The sequence below is a fragment of the Gymnogyps californianus genome, chromosome 6, assembly GCF_018139145.2.
Source record: "Gymnogyps californianus isolate 813 chromosome 6, ASM1813914v2, whole genome shotgun sequence".
Lineage (NCBI taxonomy): Eukaryota > Metazoa > Chordata > Aves > Accipitriformes > Cathartidae > Gymnogyps > Gymnogyps californianus.
This window is the reverse complement of record NC_059476.1, coordinates 15,176,309-15,194,292: the sequence shown is the minus strand read 5'-3', so window position 1 is coordinate 15,194,292 and position 17,984 is coordinate 15,176,309. Positions and strand designations below refer to the sequence as shown.

Here is a 17,984-nt window from a genome sequence, read left to right as displayed (position 1 = left end):
AGCATTACGTTTAGCCAAGTTTTCTCCAAACCCGCTCTGAGCCTAGTCCCCCTTCCCCCACCTGTGCTGGCAGAGGTGGAGGGATCGGAAACCCAGCGGTTTCCAGTGTGATGGAAAAGGGCAGGGGAGCGGGAAGGAGTGTGGGGCTCAGCCCTTACAAGCCAACAGAGACTCCACGCAGCAGCAGCAAGGTTGGGCTTCTGCTGTGCTCCCCTCTGCCCCACTTCTGGTGGGTCAGCTGCATGAATCACCCCGAGGATTGCCCCCGGGGCAGGCGTGTGCATGGCAGTTCTTCCTCCAGCTCCTCCCTACCACCCTGAGCCCCCACGAGAATGGACTGGGAGGAGGGAAGGTGCTCCTGGCACTGTGTCGGGCTGCAGATGCGTTGCCTTCATCATCCCGGTGCCGTGCCATGGGCTGACGGGACCTGTTTGGCATCAGATGCCGAGCGGCGAGGAGGCTGGGGCAAAGCGAAGTGCTGGTGGTTTGAAAAAAAAGGTACGCTTTGACACACGGAGTAGGAAGTTTAGTAGTGGGGAGGTTTTATGTCAGTTTTCCTGCCTGCTAGCAACAGAGAGGGCAGGGGAAAATAGAAAAGGGGGAAAATGTGGGGGTGTGCAGGGCTGGGGGTGTTGCACTGTGCCAGGGCTGTGCAGGGCTTTCCTCTCTGCCCCGGCTGCTTTCCCTCCAGGTGCCCTGAGCCATAACTGTGTTGCTATTTAGTTAAATATTAAGAGGTCAAGTAATAGAGAACCAGAAACCTAATTGCATGCTGCCCTCCGTGGCACAGTGGTTTTTGGCGAAAGCAAACACAGCCCCTTGCATTATGGGAAGGTTATGCTGCTCAAAGTGACAGCCATAACCCAGCCAGAGAGTGACCATCGGTGCTCGGGACACCGTGCAGGCGGGAGATGCCACATTGCTGCATGATGAATGTCAGCAGCCTCCAACTCCATGGTGCCTATGCACTGGGCCTGGGGGGCTGCAGCTGAGCTCAGCCTGCAGGGTCCGGGTGCCTCTGGGTGCTCCTCCATGTCCCTGAGCAATGGGAGCCCCGCTTTCGGCTGGGGCTGCCTGCGCCTCCCCACAGTGGCTCGCACACAGGACGGGGTCGGACAGCCCTGCGGCCCTACAAGGCGCTCATGTCCTGCCTGGAAGGGGCTGCGTGTGTGCACGTGTACGTGTATGCATGTGTAAATACAAGCACATATGTGGATGCATATGTATGTGTGTGTCAGCAGGCATAAATGCATCCCTGTGCTTTTGTGTGCATACACACGCTTATAAGCACATGCATGTGCAGGCACCCGTGTGCATACATCTGTACGTGCCGGCAGCAGCGTGTGCGCCTGTGTACCGTGGGAGAGGAAGTCGGGTGGGAGCTAAAACTGCAGGAACCTCCAAGCTGTTTCCTTCTTTTTCCCCGCAAGGAGCGGCCGGGGGTCCCACCGGCAGGGGCACGCTGTCCTGGGACGGGGCAGGGGAAGGCAGGGCTGGGGGAGCTCTCCCTGCCCCATGGCAGGCTCAGCTCCCAGCCCACGTTGCGTTCGTTCTCCTTGCTCCCAGCGGGGAAACTGAGGCAGGGGCCAGCCAGGGTCACCCACGCGGGGTCACAGTCGCCGGGCACAGCCTGGGCATCCCTAACCCCCAAAGTGCCCACTGGTCACTTTTTCCCCCTTACCTGGCTGGGGTGGGCCCTTCTCCCCCCACCAGCTTTGCGGGTGGCTGGTCTCCATGGCTCATGGGTTGTCTCAGGACGGGCCCCCCACCCCACATCCTTGGGGAGGCGAAGGGGCTGTTCGTGTTAGCAGCCCCGCAGAGCGGCCATGGCCTCCCAGCTCAGCCCAGTGCTCCCATGAAGTTGTGGGGCCACCATACACTTCAGGCACCCTCCCACCTACCCCTGCCCTCCATCGCCTGCCCAAAAAATAGCCGGAGCCATGCTGCGTTGGGAACAGCTTTATCTGGACAACCCCGCATCCACAGGGCAGGCAGGGCATAGCCTCTATGGCCCCATCCCATCCCACCCCACCACTACCCGAGATCCAGGGCTCGTCCTCATCACGAGGCCGCTCGCCAGGCGTCCCGCAGCCTGGCCTTCACCCGAAACTTCTGCACCTGCAGCACGACGCCAAACTTGCCCTCCAGCGAGGGCAGCGGCTGGTCCTGGGGGCACTCGAGCGTGAACCTCTGCAGCACCCAGGCTAGGAAGAGGAAGAGCTCCATCTTGGCCAGGACTTCGCCCAGGCAGACACGGATCCCGGCCCCGAAGGGCAGGTAGCTGGGTGAGGGCGAGTGGATGTGCTGGCCCCACTCATCCAGGAAGCGGCCTGCAAGGGGAAGGGGCACCATTGGTGTCGTCAGGGATCGGTCCCTTCTGCCTGAGACCTGCCTGAGTTCATCACATGTGTGTCCCTCCTGTGAGCTGCAAGAGCAGAGACGGTGCGAATGCCCCAGTCGAGGGGGAGCAGGATCAGACCTCCCACCACCAAGCCTCCCCCGGGCTCAGCCTCTCCTGCTGCGCCCACCCCGCTGTCCCCTGTCCCCCAGGGAGGACAGGGAGCACCCAACCCACCGGGGTTGAACTCCTCAGGCTTGTCCCACTCCTTCTCATCGTGGTGCACGGACCAGAGGTTGATGACGACCCTGGCACCCTTGGGGATGGAGTATTCCCCGATGCTGCAAGGCGAACGCAGAGTGAGACGGTCGCTCCCTCCCACGGTCTCTGCCCCCATCCCGGCTGCATCCTGGGGGGCCTCACCTGGTGTCGGCAAGGGACACGTGCGGGATGAGCAGGGGGGACACGGGCCGGATGCGCAGCACTTCGCTGATGGTCGCCTCCAGGTAGGGCAGCAGTGGGCGGTCGCTGAGGTGGGGGTGACGCGCCAGGCCGATCTTCTGGTCCATCTCCTCCTGGATCTTCCTCTGGACCTGGGATGGGAGCAAGGGCTGGGGTGGGAGTCCAGGGAGGGGGGTGCCCTGCCACTGTGCGGGGGCTCCCCGTGGCAGTGGGGTACATCCAGCAGCACCAGCATGTCCTGGCTGGTTATGCAGGGCAGAAGTAAAATGCCCACAGCCTGATCCTGCTTATTCGTAAAGCCTGACATGTCTCTTGGCGCCTGCCTTCCCCAAAGCCCCCCATGATATCCATGGTGCCGGAGGGAGCCCAGGCCCCCCACCGCGGGGTGCAGACCCTACCTCGGGGTAGTGGAGCAGGTAGAGCACAGCCCATTTGAGCACAGTCGTGGTGGTCTCCACGCCAGCCCCGAAGATGTCCCCCACCGTCATGAGGAGGTGGTCGTCAGTCAGCTCCAGCCCTGGTGCCAGGGGGCTGCTGTTCTCAGCACTGAGCCTCACTTGCAGGAGGGCGTCCATGAGGTCCTTCACAGCGTCCCCGCAGAAGGCTTCCTGCCAGAGGACACGTGTGAGCCAGGCTGTCCTGGGGACAGTCCCCTCCACCCCTCCAGCACCCCGCAGCTCCTGAGCATCTCCCTGTCCTGGCCCCGTTGGCACCTTGTGTTCAGTGAACTTCTGCTGGAGCAGCTGGTCCCGGACCTTGAGGCATCTCTTCAGCAGGGCCAGGTCCTTGTTGGGGAAGATCTGGGGGAGAAAAGCCCCATTACAGCAAGGGTCTCCAGCTCAGCCCAGCCTCTGCAGGCCCCCAGGCAGTTGCTCCATGCCCACCAGGGTACTGGCTCTTGTGGGACACCAGGGCAGGGACCCTCCTAACCCCGGGGGGCTCAGGCAGCCCCCTCCTGCAGGACACTTCCCAGCTCCTTCCTCTCATCCGAGGTGAGAGGAACAGGCAGTCCCTGTGTCCCTGCTTACCTGGAGCCAGGGGAAGATGTCCACCAAGCTCTCCTTGGCCACGGTGTCCACAATACCCTGGCTGTATTCCAGCATGGCCTCAAACTCGGGGTCCCCGCGCTGGTACGAGGAGTTGAAGCAGAGGGAGCAGACCACGTTGGTGACGGCCCGTGTGAGCTCGGGGGCCATGTCCAGGGCCGTATCCTCTGCAGCGCTGAGCGTCTCGCACAGGGACGCAGCCTCCCGGCAGACTGGGGTTGAGGGGAGAGGCATGTGAAGGGGTGATGGTGAAGCCGAGGGGATGGAGGGGGCAGCTGGGGGCTGCAAGGAGGGGTCCCCCACTCATTCAGGGTCTGCAGCCTGCAGAGAGCACCCCCCAGCCAGGGCTGAGCCCCGAGGGGCTGAGATGGGCAGAAGGGACAATGCTAGGTGCTGGGGAGGAGCAGAGAGGATGGAGACGCGCAGGGAAGTCTCCGTGTGCAGCTGGATGCTCCTCCTGGGTGTAGCAGGGAGCCCAAGGGGCTGGGAAGTGGCTCCATGCCTCAGTTTCCCCAGCTGTGAGTGAGGGGATCCAAAGCTCAGGGCAGAAAATGCATGGGGAGAGGTGTCAGTAAAGGACTGGGGATGGAAGGAGAGGGACTGAGCCTCTGCCAGGCAAACTAGGGGGATGCCAGGGGGTTTGGGCTGAGCCAATGAGTCTCCCCTTCGTTCCCAGGGGATCAGCGCATGGAGAAAGGAAAAGTCCAGCCCAGATCAAGCGCGGCAGGGAGACAGAGCCGGGAGGGAGCCTGGGGGCTGGCGGGGGGCACTTACTGATCCTCTCGAGAGCGAGTGAGCCCTCCCCGAACATGGAGAGGGCGGCGTGCACCAGCTTGCGCTGGAACTTCCAGAGGGGCCCGTAGCTGGCGAAGGCGATGTCCTTGCCTCCCCGGGACAGCAGGTCCGTGGTCACCTGTGGGACAGGCAGCCCCGTGGGGGCCATGTGTCAGAGAGGGGTGATGCTGGGAGGGGGTGGATGATCATCGCATCCCAGGGATGGTCTGGGGGGCTGGTGGTTAGCACCAGCAAGCAAAGCCCAGGCCATGAGCTTTGCTTTCCTCCCTCTGAGGACTGATGCAGAGGTTTGGGGACAGATGCCAGTGTTAGGGGCTGGGGTGCCCAGGAAACTGAGGGGGTGCAGGGAGCCTGGTGGTACCTGAACCCACGTCCCCATGCCCTGAGATGGAGCCAGCCCCGGGGAAGAAGGGACATCCTCAGGATGGAGGATGCGCAGGATTCGCCCTCGGGAACAGGGCAGAGAGGGGCTGCCCCTGCCATTGCCTTGCTGCAGGCAGGATGGGGAGAGGAGGCAGACCCTGCCGGGTGCCGGCGCCTTTCTTGGGAGCATCCCCTGCCTCACCCCGTGCCGCAGTGGGAGGGGGTCCCCCGAAACCTGCTGCCGACTCACGGTGCGGGGCCGTCCGGCGAAAGCCTTCCCCTTCTTCAGCAGCACCTCCCTGGCGTGCCGGTAGCTGTTGACCACCACCACGTAGTGGGAGCCCATCCAGAGGGCATAGAGGCTGCCGTAGTGGCCCTGCAGGCGCCAGAGCCGCAGGTGGAGCTGGGGGTGCCCGGCCAGCTGCAGCAGGCTCCCCACCAGCGGCAGGGCCGGCAGGCTCCGTGGGCGCCCCGAACCCGTCCCCGTCCCCGAGGTGGCTCGCCGGCGCGCCAGCCCCCAGGCGCAGAGCAGGGCCAGGGCCAGCAGCAGGGCGCCCAGCAGCAGCATGGCGGGGCCGGCTGCAGGGCTGCGGCAGTGCAGGCAGCCTTTATACCGGCTGTGGGGTCGTCACCTTGATCCCGAGGCAGGCTTGCCTCCTTATCGGGGGGATGGGGAGGGGGGGAGCCGGGTGCTGGGCCCGTGGCCAGCTCTGCAGCTGGGCACCTGGCGGGGGGCGAGGGCAGCAGGGCCATGGCTGCACCGGGTGGCCATGGGGGAGCCGCATCCAGTGGGCTGCGGGCCAGGGGACGCCCAGTGCCGGATCCATCCTCGGGGCACCGTCCCCAGGGCCCTGCGGCAGGCGAGGGGTGCGGGGGCAGCTGGTCTCTCGGGGTCTCCCCTGGGTGCCATGAGCGCAGCTGGGGACTGGTGGGGCACTGGGGTCCGTCCCCAGCCTGGGAGCCCCTCGACATGCCCAGGAGGGGATGGGCAGCACAGGGCTGGGGGCACTGGGCAGCACTGGGCAAGCACTGGGGAGGGCTGAGAAGCCCTGGTCAGCCCTGCTCGTCAGCCCTGGGCAGTGCTGGGCAGCAACGGGCAGCACTTGGCAGTGCTGGGCAGCCCTGATCAGTGCTGGTGAGCACTGGGCAGCCCCAGGCACCATTGGTCAGCCCTGGGCAGTACTGGGCAAGCACTGGTCAGTGCTGAGAAGCCCTGGGCAGCCCTGGTCAGCGCTGGTGAGCACTGGGCAGCTCCGGGCAGGACTGGTCAGCTCTGGACAAGCACTGGTCAGTGCTGAGAAGCCCTGGGCAGCCCTGATCAGTCCTGGGTAGTGCTGGTCAGCGCTGGGCAGCCCCGGGCAGCACTGGTCAGTGCTGGGCAGCCTCGGGGTGTCCGTGCTCGGAGTGATGTCCGAGTCTGAGGTGCCCTGGGGGAGGCCATGGGGAGACAAGAGCACCGAGGGGGCGGGCCCCGGGCAGAGGCGGCCCCTCCGCGGCGGTGCCCCCGCCCGCGGGCCCTGCGCCTTCCCGACTCTTCTGGCCCCCGGCGCTCGCCGTAGCGGCGCCCGGCGGGGCGAGGCGGGGCACGGGCAGGGTAAGATGGCGGCGGGGGGCGCGGCGGACGCCCAGGCGCGCTTCGGCCACTCGGTGAAGGGGCTCCTGACCGAGAAGGTGACGAGCTGCGGCACCGACGTGATCGCCCTCACCAAGCAGGTGCTGAAGGGCTCCCGCAGCGCCGAGGTGAGCGGCGGGCGCCGTCGGACGGCCGACTACAGGGCCTGGCATGCAGCGCGGCCGCGAGGCGTGCGGGGAGGAGCTGGGGACGGCGGGCGATCTGGCCCGGCTCGGCCCGGCCGCTCCCCAGGGCAGTGCTTGTCGGGGGCGTCGTCCGGGCGGGGCGGCGTGGCCGGGAAGCTGCGGCCCGGCCGAGCTCCGCCGGCTGCTGAGCAGGGGCGCCGGGAGCGGCCGGTCGGCGCGGGGCATGCTGGGAGCTGTAGTCGGTGGCGGGCGCGGAGCATGCTGGGAGCTGTAGTCGGGGGGGAGGAGCATCCCTGGGGCTGGGCAGGGGCCGGGGGCGGCGGTGCCCGGGCTGCCGGCATGGCTGGGCCGGCGGGGCACCGCCGTAGGGCTCTTGGGCCGCGGGTGCCAGCACCCCCGGGCTCCGGGTGCCTCTCACAGCACTGAGGAGGTGGCGGGAGGCGGGAGGCTGCCTTCACATCATGGCATCTCTCCAGAGTGACAGACTGGAGCGATGCCTCAGGCTCTCCCTCAGCCTGCGTGCTCTGAGGGGTGGGCACGGCACCGCGATGCTCCCCACAAGGCTCGCACCGTGTCACCCGGGGCCCCCGGACTGTCAGCCTTGCATGCAGGTCTGCTGAGCCGCCGTCACAAGTGTCTCGGGAAACGCAGAGCCGCTGCCTCTCAGTCTGGTCTGTGCGTTTGTCTTTTTAGCTCCTGGGTCAAGCTGCTAGAAACATGGTGATGCAAGAAGATGCCATCCTGCACTCGGAAGATGTAAGCTGTGTTTATCTGCTAGAGCAACAGTGTTTCTAGTGGACAGGAGGAGAGGAGGGTTATAAGAACAGATATGCAGACATGTTATTGGAGCCCTGAAATGAAATACATGAGTTCAGGCAGCAGGGCTGGTGGCCAGAATCATTTAGTGCTTCTTCAAACCCACATGTGCTGCTGGCCTTCCAGCGTCCCGCAGCCCAAGCCAGCCCTTAAGCTGTGCCATCTCTACCGGAAAGCTTGAGGGACCGTAGGTTGAAACAAAGCATTTAGTGTTTGTGCCTGTCATTAGGAAAGAAGAGGGGAGCGTGCCACTGCTGACAGATACCACGGGAGGGGGGGACGTTTCGAAGGCAGTGCAGTGGTACAGTGGTGGCCGTGCTGGAGGAACTCCCTGGGGCATTGGGACAGCTTGCCCTGTGATTCTGCTGAACTGCTCCCATCAGACATTCATTCTTTGTCTTGTTCTCCACAGAGTTTAAGGAAAATGGCCATAATAACCACTCATCTGCAGTACCAGTAAGTAGGGGACACCACGTTCTCTCTGGGGAATGGAGTGGATCCCTCGATCCCTTTCTGTTCTACTTAAAGACTTTGCATGAAGCCCACTCAGACCAATCCGTTTTGCCTGGCTCCTCAAAGCTGAGCAGACCCAGGAGCTGGGATCTTCCAGCCCTTTCCAGCTCCACTGGTACAGCTCAGGCTGTTTTGGGGTGGGAGCTGAGATTTTTGCCTCCCGTGTGCCATGCACTGTGTCTCCTGTGAGAGCGTGTGATGCATCTAGGGCTAGGGGGAGAAGCCAGTGCTGCTGCTGTCCTCTCAGGACTTAATCCAGAAACTCACCAGGGTTTTGGCCTCCTGAGCCCTTGATCACGTCTCTTTTCTTCAACATAACATGATCCCTATTGCTGAGATTTTGTTTTTCTAATGCTTTTTTTGTCTCCTTTTCTCATCTAGGCAAGAAGCAATTCAGAAGAAGTGAGTACTCAGCTGAAGGAACGCTGGGAGGACGTGGGGGGCATGGGTGGGGGTTGATGGAAAGGGAAAAGCGATGGAGTAGGGTGGGGGAAAACAGAGTGAAAAGGTTTTTGCAGCTGCCTTTGAAGCAGATGCTGGCCCAGTGGGATAGTGTTTCAGTATTGTGAAGAGATGGGAATTTGAGTGAAGGGATAATTTATACCAAAACTTCCATTTGTTTCATTAATGTGATAGAGCCTGTGAGGTTGTTTGTGATAGGAGATGAGGGTGGTGTAGAGCAGAGTTGTCTGCTTATGGGTGCACAAAATGAAGTTTGCCTTGTGGGGACACAGAGGTGGGTTGGGGAACCCCAGGGTTTCTTTTTACTGTAGTGTCGGCACTAGAGCTGTTCTGGTCCCTTGGGCACAAGCAGCACAGCGCAGTCTGGGGAGCAGATCTCACTGTGAACCTCTTCTTGCTTGGTCCCCAGCGTGGAGCAGTCGTCAAACCTACAGGACCAGCTGAGTCACTTGCTGAAATGAGGCGTAGCTGAAGGCACGAGGACATCTCAACTGGCACTGAGGACAGCAAAGCGTCCTTTCCCCTCCAGACCCTGGGGTTCAGACCTATGTCTGGATGGTGCTGGATGTCAGCTGGGATATGTGCAGAGTCTGTGTTTCTGGGCTTGTGGGCCCCTCTCACGTGCCTCCATCCACATCTCTGCTCCAGAACGTTTGCCTGCTTGCCAGTGCCTAACTGAAACAAACTTACCTGAAACTTTATTCCCCCTAACAATTCCCGTATCCACTTACTTCCTGTGTAGCATGAGGAGCTCAGCCCACAGCAGCACCCCTGGCAAGAAATCTGTAAAATCGAGCCATGGGTTTTAAATCCAGGCGCCTGCAGTTTGACACTGGTCTGTATTTAGACACAGAGATGGCACAGAGTGCAATTTATTCAGGGCATGTTAATCAGTGGGAGCTGTAAGTGCCTGGGTGGGTGAGAGGGGTGCTTCAGTGTAGACTGAGGTGCCAATCCCAGGCCAGAATTTCTGAAAGCGGGAATCTGGGCACACACCTCTGTCACTGGTCCAGCTGGACTTGGTTTGGCCAGCGTCCTGCTCAGAGGTTATCTTTTTTTCCATTCCACCAGAGTTTGGAACGTCATGCCCTTGCCAACCCATCTGCACTGTCTTCGGCCTTCAACTGCATTCCTCTTCCTGGGCTGCTGCTCCAGCTCTTGGTGAAGCAGCCTTGGCTGTGGTGTGTGTTTGTATCTGGTTGGGAAGGTATCCAAAGGCCCGGCCAGGAAGCAGGCAGGAGAGCATTATGAGCCGGTGTGCTCGGTTCTGTACCGCTCTGTGTTGGAGGACTAGCGACCGGGCTCCTGTTCACCTCCTGGGGAGCGACATCAGGCCCAGGCTATAAATACTGTGTCTTGTGTTTGATAAGTCACTTATCTGGAGCACTTGCAGCGCACGGGAAGCACTTGTTTGCCCGAGTGTGCTTTTCATCAGCTGATACGAGAAGGCAGGCTGAGAGCAGGCATCGGCCTGCCACGTTCCTGTTGGAGTGCTGCTGGGGTTTGGCTCCTGCGCTGCAGAGCCTTCTCCTGGGCTGGATTTCACCATCCCCTCCAGTGCCACTGCCTGTTTGGGCTTCACGTGGTGGCACCACAGCTCCCGCATCCCCATGAAGGTGCCACTGTTAGCCCAGGGGCCATGGCAGGTATTTTTGCCCTGGGAAGGATCCAGATCCCCAGCTTTGCAGATGCACTTTGGGAATGAGGGTTTTCCATGAGCTGCTGGAGAAGCTGTGTCTGACTTGCTGGGAATAAAAGCTGCCCTGAACACCACAAAGCCGCAGCAGAGTCTGTGCTGGATGCCATCACTGGTGGTCCCTGTGCAGGGGGGAGGCTGTTTGGGACGGTGGGTCTCTGCCCCGCAGTGTCCCCCATTGTGCTTCAGCTCCAGGGGCTTCTTTGCAGATGCAGTGTGTCCTTGCTGCAGGTGGCTCATCCCCTCTAAGGTCCCATCCTCTGCAGGGGCCAGAGCAGCCCTGTGGCATTAAACTCGGGTCTCCCTGCATTTAGGGCGAGCAGGGACAGGCCTGTGCCATGGGAGTGCAGAGCTGTTTGGGGGGGAGGGGGGGGGCAGAGGCAGCAGGGTGGGTTTTTGGGGGTGTGGGTGCAGGCAGAGGCTGTGGGTGCAGGCACAAACTGCGAGTGATGGCAGCGTGACCCCCATGGGAGCGGGGCCAGCTCCCCCTGCCACACCAGGGGCCCTGCGGGGAGGCTGCAGGGCTGTCTGCCCGGGGTCTGGGCCAGGCGGGAGCCGGTGCCGGGGCGGTGCAGGGTGCCGGGGCGGTGCAGGGTGCCGGGGCGGAGCGCGGCCCAGGCTGGGCAGAGTCCGGCCGAGGCGCTGCAGCTGGAGGCAGTAAGGCAGCCCGGGGCCTCTGCTGTGGGGTGCTGGGGCACCCCTGGGGCACCCCTGGGGCCGAGGGCTCTCTGCAAAGCAGTGGGGGAAGACTTGCCCTACGGGAAAGTTTTTGGGGGTTCATCTCTCCAGGGCAGCTGGGACTGGGTGTTTGGCGGGGGGGGGTGTGTGTGATTGTCAGGTGCCCCCAGGAGCATCCCACTAGGCTGCAAGTTTGGGGAGTCTCCCTGGGTACTGCCGGGGCGGGGGGCAAAAAGTGCTCCTGTATTTGGGGGAAGAGGGTTGGGGCTCAGGGCATTTGGGAGGGCCTGGCGTGGTGCCCATCGCTGTGGTGTCAGGCACCAGCCCCACGTTCCTGTTGCAGTGGCAACCCCCTGCGGAGAGCAGATCCACCGGGAGGTGCAGGTGAGGGGCATGGGCGGGAGCTGGCGGGGGACAGGGGGGCTGGGCAGGGGGCACGGGGTGGCTGGGCAGAGGGGGCTGAGCCCAGGCTGTGCCAGGATGCCTGCTGCGGTCAGAGGACAAAGCTTGTTTCGGGTAGATAAAAAACATTACGTGCGGTTGGCTGCTTTGCTCCCGTTTCCCACAGGAATCGGGGGGCTGAGCAATCCCGCGTTTCCCTGCCCTCTTTCCCTGCGCCTCTCTCGGCTGGGGAAATGGTGGCTGCAGCCTGCAAAGTTACTGCAAATGGGAATTAAATCCCCTACTGCACAAACACGTCTGCGCATACAAGAAAGGGGAGGTGGGGAGAATGGGGACAAAGGGATGCTTGATGTCAGCCTAATTTTTAGCTGGGTGCAAACAAGAGTGCCAGTGCTGGAGGACACCGGGGACATGTACAAGCCGAGCACAGGAATGGCCCCTACATTTTGGTGCATGGGGAGCTCCTGGGGCACAGCTTGCTGTAGTTTGGTGGCCTCTGTTTTTCCTGTCTCAGGATTACTATGGCAAAGAGCTGCAGAAGTCGGAGGACCTGAAAACCAATGCGTGCGTCACCTCGGCCAGGCCCCTTCCCAAGGCGGTGAGAGACGCTTTGGAGCGTGTCCACGAGGAGGTGGTGGCCAGGTAAACCCCAGGGTCTCCCCTCCACTGCTGCCTCCCCATGGGCTGTAGCTCCCCGGACCACCACGCTGTGGGGGCACCTCTGCCCAGCTCAGCTCAGCATCCCCCCAGGTACTATGGCTGCGGTCTGGTGATCCCTGAGTGCCTGGCATCATGCCGGATCCTGGACCTGGGCAGCGGCAGCGGCAGAGACTGCTACCTGCTGAGCCAGCTGGTTGGGGAGCAGGGCCATGTCACCGGGATAGACATGACCGAGGCCCAGGTATGGCGCAGAGCCGGGGCTTCCCCTTGTCCCCCAACATCCCCCCACTGTCATTCCCCTCTTGCTGCCAGGTTGAAGTGGCAAAGAAGCACATTGCCTACCACATGGACAAGTTTGGCTACCGAAAGCCAAATGTGGAGTTCCTCCAGGGCTACATGGAGAAGCTGGGTGACGCTGGGCTGGCCGATGAAAGCTACGATATTGTCATGTAGGTACTGCGCAGGGCACTGCCACCCCCAGTCCTGCTGCTGCCTGGGGCCACGGGCTGGGGTCTGGGTCCGCATCCCACTGGGTTGACCGCTTCAAGAGCACATGTTAGGAAAGGGAAAATCCCAAGGCAGAGTCTGGGCTAGAGCCTGGGAATATACAAACTGCCCTTTTCATGGTCAAATTGGCGTCTCCAAATACTGCATGAAGCGACGGGACGTGCAGCAGCCACTGGTGCTGAGCATGTGAGAGGGTGCAAATGAGCCTTGGTCTCCTCCTCCCCAGCTCCAACTGCGTGATCAACCTCGCCCCTGACAAGAAGGCCGTGCTGCGGGAGGCCTACCGTGTGCTGAAGGTAATGCTGGCGCTGGCGCCCGCGGCAGAAGCAGAGCAGGGTTGGGGTGGCTCTCCTGTTGGGGTGCCACTGGGATGCAGCAAATGGGATCCAGCAAGGCAGGGATGCGGGATGGGGCCGGGGGAGGACACCTCCGCAGAGGGTCCCGAGCAAGGTAGCATTGGGCAGTGCCCAGTTCTCCCTGCCCCTTTTGTCCCGTTGCTTCTTGGGGCCTCCTTTTACTCCTCGCTGCCTTCTAGCCTGGGGGAGAGATGTACTTCAGCGACATCTACGCCAGCCAGCGCCTGAGCGAGACCGTCCGAAAGCACAGGGTACTGTGGGGTGCGTAGGGCTCTGGGATGGGGGTGGCATGGGATGGGGGGACCGGACCTTTGCCTCCGTCACCCATGTCTGCGGTCTTGTGACAGGGGAGTGCCTGGCGGGAGCCCTGTACTGGAGAGACCTGTACAGCATTGCCGAGGAGGTGGGGTTCAGCCCCCCATGCCTGGTTACCGCCAGCCCCATCACCATCGGCAACAAGGAGCTGGAGGGCATCATCGGTGAGGGTCTGACCATGGAGCATGGGCTCCAGGCAGCCATGGGGAGCTGTGCTGGGTTCCCGGGCTCTGCTGGTTCACAGCCCGGGTGCTTGGTACCCAACCCACCAACCTCTCCCTTGCAGGCGACTGCCGCTTCGTCTCCGTGACTTTCCGCCTGTTCAAGGTGCCGGGTAGCAGCCGTGCCGGGCCAGGACAGGTCATCTACAATGGCGGGATTGTGGGGCATGAGCGAGAGCTGGTGTTTGACGCCAACTTCACCTTCAAGGTGCGGGGAGGTGCGCTGGGGCTCCCCAGGATGCCAAGCAGTCCTGGTTTGTAGGGATGGGATAAAGCTGATGAAGCAGTGCTGCTCAGCAGCATCCTCTGTGATTTTGGGGGTAAGCTTTGGTAGAGGGGGTGGTGGGTGGGAGCAGAGGGGCCGTATAGACCAGGGAAGGTGCAAACAGGGGTGGGAAAGGGAGCCAGACCCATGCATCACACTGGGGTGAAGGTAGGAGCAGGACATCCATAGTGGCTTCATAGGAGGGTTTGAAACCCGCTGCTTGGTCGTTGTAGGTGTTTCTCAAGGTTTTGGGCCAGGCTGTGCCCCTGCTTTCACTCCCCGCATCATCTGGCTGGGTGGCTGGGGTCCCCTGGGCCACATATCCTGGACCCCAGCCCTGTGACCATCCCTCTGCCCCCAGGAAGGAGAGGTGGTGGACGTGGATGCCGAGATGGCTGCGATCTTGCGGAGCTCCAGGTTTGCAGAGGAGTTCCTGATCCGAGCTGATGGAGCCAACACTGCCGCACCACAGGGCTGCTGTTGCAAGGGGATGAAGGTTGGTAGCAGGCAGCTCCACGGCTGGGTTCAGGGATGGGGACATGGGTGTCCCATGCCATCAGAGTTGCCCTGGGGTATCAGAGGGGCTATGGCATGACACCAAGAGACCTGAGCCCTTCTGGGACAGGCAGGAGCCCATAGGGCACCGAGGGCGGTGCCTGGTGCCTGAGTTTGGGCAACTGCACCCCAGCGCAGGCTGGAGCCCTCCAAAGGGAGGGTCTGCTCTAACCGCCAGGCGTGAGAGCCCCTTGCCCCCCAACATGTCCATGGGGGCTGCTGAGGCTGACAGATGGACCTGCCTGAGGTCTTCCAAGGGGAGGCATCCTTCCCCCAGGAAGATGGCTGGGGACGGCCTGTGCCAGGGAGGTGATGGTCCATCCCCACAGCTCCTTCCTGCCTGTCGCTCTCCCAGCTGCTGATGTGAGCTTGGCCCTGGCTGCCAGCCCTGACCCCGCAGCACAAAGCACCTCTATCTGCTGGAAGCCTCTCTCCTCCTCTCTTTCGTGGTCCCTCCAGCCTGTAGATGGGCCAGGAGAGGCAAGGGAGATAACGCCTTGCAGCTGCGTGTCCTTGAAACACAACCTTCTACATGGGGAGGGGGAGATGTTCTTGGGTCCCTGTCCAAGCAGGAGGCATTTTTCAGATAAAAGCAGAGCCAAAGTCCCAAAGAATCCCTTGGCTTCCTCCTTGTGGCAGGGAAAAGCAGCTGGAGTGACCCCGGGACTGTCCCCGTGTTAGCTATGGAGGGTCTGCTTGGGGTGCCCCACTGGCAGGGAGCGAGTCAGGGGGAAATGCCGCTTTCCCGGGGTGCCTCTTGCTTCCTTCTGGCCTGATCCTGCCCCACGTTCTTCTCTGCCCTCCAGGAGAAGATCTGTGATCCCTTCCAGCTGCTGGAGCGGCTGGCGGCCCCGGGTCCTGCCTGTGGTCCCAGTGGCACCTGTGGTCCCCGGGGGTGCTGCTGAGGAGCGAGCGATGCCCCCGCGCCGGCGGACGCCAGTGGGGCAGGAGGCTGTGGCCCCAGCGGCGTGCGGCTTCCACTGGAAAGCAAATAAATGGCCAACCTCAAAGGCTGTGTGTTCGTGGCCAGGACCACAGGGCCCATGGGGTGCTGTGCTTTTCTGTCGGGGCTGGTGGGACAGGTCATGCCTGGTTGCGGTGAGGACGGGCAGCCGTCCTGTGGGTCCCCTCGCTATGGGGCTGGCAGTGGCTGCATGGCTTGGACACGCAGGCAGGGATGGTCTCTTCAGGAAAGGGGTTGTGGGTCCCTGCGTGGGGACAGCAGGTCTGGCGTGGGTTTGGCAGCAGCTGCATGCTGGTGTTGAGCCTACAGAGCAGAGCAGAGACGTTTGTAGAAGGCAGCTTGGCAGAGCGGGGTGTGAAAGGAGGCTCCCGGCGCTGCGCAGGGCCTGACCCTGTGGCATGCACCCCTCTGCATGAGCCTGGCTCCAATTTGAGGTGTTGGGGAGCCCGCAGCTCCCCAGGTGCTGGGGAGACGCAAATGCTTCTGCGAAGCGAAAGGCAGAGCAATAAGCAGCCCAGTTGCTTTTTTCCTTCTTTTGATCTCCCCGTGCTAACATACACAGGGAGCTGCAAGCATCCACCAGGCAGAGTCCATGCCAGCTCCCAGGGGTGGTGGGCGACGTGGTTGCAAATAAGCATCTCCCCAGGGTGGTGGGTGAGAAGGATTGGTCACCTCCTGGGGGCTCGGCCGGCCCTGCTTTTCCATGAAGAACTCAACGTGGCACATGGGGTGCAGAGGGACGTCCCTGTTATTTGCATTCAGGACGGGGGATGCCCCAAGTGCAGCTCCCCACGCCTTGTCTCACTTGCAGCCCCACAGCCTCTTCCAGGAGATGGGAATTTCTCTCCCTTTCCCTGTGCAGCGCTGCTGATGTTTCTGTTTTCCCCCGGACTCCATCTAGCGGGAAAGCCCCGAGTCCGCTGCAAGCATCGCACCTGCAGAGTTTTGCAGGGAAATGCGGTGATTCTGGAAAAGCAGAAACCCGTCCGGCTGCATCCTGCAGCGGGTGAGGAGCAAGGAGCGAGGGCTTCGAGGCCGCGGTGGGAGGCGATGGGCTGCGGTCCTGCCGCCCCGTGCGAATCCCGCATGGCCTGGCCCGCAGAGGCTGTTTGGGAAAGGCTGGGGGCTGCTGAACAGCAGCGGCGCCCGAACCCTTGGGTGAGCAGCGGAGCTTAGAAATGAGGGACCGTTTTCACCCCTCCTCACACACTGATTTTCCAGGAGGGACCAAATTTCCCCTCTCTGCCATTTGAACAGCATCTTGCTGTTGTGGCATGGGGGAAGATAAAAAGCAAACAATAAAATATTTGGATTTAAAAAGAAGCGTGGGCAAGTGCCAGGGATGCTCTGCAGTAGCAGTAGCGGAGGCTGAGGAGGGTCCAGGTGGTAAGGAGGCATTTCCAGAACACCTGGAATGAAAAGTGTGAGCGGTCAGGTAACACCCGACTGTTGCACAGTGATGGGAAATCCAGAAACAGGCGTGACAGCCCAGAATGCTTAACCTGCCCTCTGCCATCAGCAAAATAGGGGAGCGATTGATTCACAATTTAGAGATTAAACAAATAAATAATGCCCATAAATATGGTTTCCTGGAAAGTTGCCTTGCCAGACTGTCCTTTTGGCTTTGGATAAGACTGCGAGTCTGACCTGTTGGGTGTACAAAAATTTGTAAGTTGTCAGGTTTAGAGCTATACCATGATTAAAAAAAATAATCCTTGGTGTTATCTGGAGTCAACAGGGCATGTATTATCTGGCTTCAGGTAGGGGTCCCTGGCAGACCAGCCTCGGGGGTGGCTGTGACCCAGCAGGCGAGAAGAGCTCTGAAATTGTGTGGAAGGACCTCACTGATGGGACCTGGGGAAAGGACCTGCTGAAAACACAACCAAGATGCTGTTTAATCCACCCCCCCGCATAGCCTTCTTAAAGTCCCCAAACAGCCCATCCCGGGAGGTTTGCAGCAATTAGCTCCTGCTATCAAAGAGAGCCTTCCCAGTGCAAACGGAAGAGCAGATGGAGCGGGGAGTCCTACCTGCAAACCCCTTCATTAAAAAGGCATGAGTCCCTGCCGTGGGCTTTCAGCTTGCCCGGGGAGAGAGGCGCCCACAGCGAGGTCCCCCCTCTCGCATGCATACGGAAAAAGGCCACAGCTAAATGCCACTGCATTTGCATAGCACTGTTTTTTCCAAATTCTCAGCCTTTCTGGGAGGAAGCAGCTAAGAGGACTTGACTTTGATTTTGAGAATTAAAGTAGGGGTCCTCACCAGGCTGTGGATGTGGGGGTGTCTTGTCTGCCTGGCTTTGCTTGTGCATCCACAGCCTTGGGGTTTTTAGCCCCCAAGCCATGAAAAGAGGAGGTCTTGCAGCCTCATCCCATGTGAGGAACCTGAAAACAGTCTGTCCAACACCGTGGTCCGGGTGTTTTGGTGATTGTAGAGATGGCCCAAATCCCCCTCTCCCAGTGTGAAGCTCTGCAGCATTGGTGTCCTCCTACTGCAGGCACGGAGGGTGCTGTAAGGGCAGGGAGGGTGCTGTAAGGGCAGGGAGGGTGCTGTAAGGGCAGGAGGCATGAGCTGTGGTGCTTTGATTCACCCCAAGGTGAAAGGGAAGTTATTCCCCAGTCCCTGCTCACTGTGGTTAGCCGGGAGTCACTGTGACTCAGGGGCATCTGTCACCTCCCTGGGGAAGCAGACCTGCAGAACTCCCCCAGGATGAGCTGAATGAGGTTTGGGACCAGGAAAGATTTGTGACTACAGCCCCCAGAACACTGTGCTCTGCTTCCCACTGTATTGGGTTGTCCTGCGCAATTCTCCAC

The 17,984-nt window shown here is 61.3% G+C and overlaps 3 protein-coding genes across 3 annotated transcripts; 2 read left to right on the top strand and 1 right to left on the bottom strand.

Annotated features, from left to right (window-relative positions):
* Positions 1 to 2,032: 2,032 nt before the first annotated feature.
* Positions 2,033 to 5,572, bottom strand: LOC127017763 (steroid 17-alpha-hydroxylase/17,20 lyase). Its single transcript, XM_050899035.1, has 8 exons — positions 5,255 to 5,572; positions 4,621 to 4,759; positions 3,829 to 4,058; positions 3,514 to 3,600; positions 3,199 to 3,408; positions 2,762 to 2,931; positions 2,576 to 2,679; positions 2,033 to 2,330 (listed from the first exon to the last, which is right to left on the bottom strand). Exons 1-8 carry the CDS (start codon positions 5,570 to 5,572, stop codon positions 2,062 to 2,064), a joined length of 1,527 nt encoding a protein of 508 aa, XP_050754992.1. The 3' UTR covers positions 2,033 to 2,061.
* Positions 5,573 to 6,603: 1,031 nt separating this feature from the next.
* On the top strand, positions 6,604 to 10,322 carry BORCS7 (BLOC-1 related complex subunit 7). Its single transcript, XM_050899088.1, has 5 exons — positions 6,604 to 6,744; positions 7,456 to 7,518; positions 7,991 to 8,034; positions 8,473 to 8,493; positions 8,963 to 10,322. The coding sequence occupies exons 1-5, from the start codon at positions 6,604 to 6,606 to the stop codon at positions 9,012 to 9,014; spliced, it is 321 nt and encodes a 106-aa protein (XP_050755045.1). The 3' UTR covers positions 9,015 to 10,322.
* On the top strand, positions 10,193 to 15,127 carry AS3MT (arsenite methyltransferase). Its single transcript, XM_050899123.1, has 11 exons — positions 10,193 to 10,199; positions 11,271 to 11,311; positions 11,844 to 11,971; positions 12,080 to 12,230; positions 12,302 to 12,438; positions 12,723 to 12,792; positions 13,032 to 13,113; positions 13,200 to 13,331; positions 13,454 to 13,596; positions 14,015 to 14,149; positions 15,015 to 15,127. The coding sequence occupies exons 1-11, from the start codon at positions 10,193 to 10,195 to the stop codon at positions 15,111 to 15,113; spliced, it is 1,125 nt and encodes a 374-aa protein (XP_050755080.1). The 3' UTR covers positions 15,114 to 15,127.
* Positions 15,128 to 17,984: the final 2,857 nt, after the last annotated feature.

What these genes read in the sequence shown, in the direction of transcription:
- LOC127017763 (XM_050899035.1), bottom strand. Translation starts at nt 5,572, where the DNA reads ATGCTGCTGCTGGGCGCCCTGCTGCTGGCCCTGGCCCTGCTCTGCGCC. An exon ending in GTGTCCCTTGCCGACACCAG is followed by an intron (nt 2,680 to 2,761) that starts GTGAGGCCCCCC and finishes TTCGCCTTGCAG; the next exon opens with CATCGGGGAATACTCCATCC. An exon ending in GCCTGAGGAGTTCAACCCCG is followed by an intron (nt 2,331 to 2,575) that starts GTGGGTTGGGTG and finishes TTCCCCTTGCAG; the next exon opens with GCCGCTTCCTGGATGAGTGG.
- BORCS7 (XM_050899088.1), top strand. Translation starts at nt 6,604, where the DNA reads ATGGCGGCGGGGGGCGCGGCGGACGCCCAGGCGCGCTTCGGCCACTCG. An exon ending in AGGGCTCCCGCAGCGCCGAG is followed by an intron (nt 6,745 to 7,455) that starts GTGAGCGGCGGG and finishes TTGTCTTTTTAG; the next exon opens with CTCCTGGGTCAAGCTGCTAG. An exon ending in CCATCCTGCACTCGGAAGAT is followed by an intron (nt 7,519 to 7,990) that starts GTAAGCTGTGTT and finishes TGTTCTCCACAG; the next exon opens with AGTTTAAGGAAAATGGCCAT.
- AS3MT (XM_050899123.1), top strand. An exon ending in AAAGCACAGGGTACTGTGGG is followed by an intron (nt 13,114 to 13,199) that starts GTGCGTAGGGCT and finishes GTCTTGTGACAG; the next exon opens with GGGAGTGCCTGGCGGGAGCC. An exon ending in GCTGTTGCAAGGGGATGAAG is followed by an intron (nt 14,150 to 15,014) that starts GTTGGTAGCAGG and finishes TCTGCCCTCCAG; the next exon opens with GAGAAGATCTGTGATCCCTT.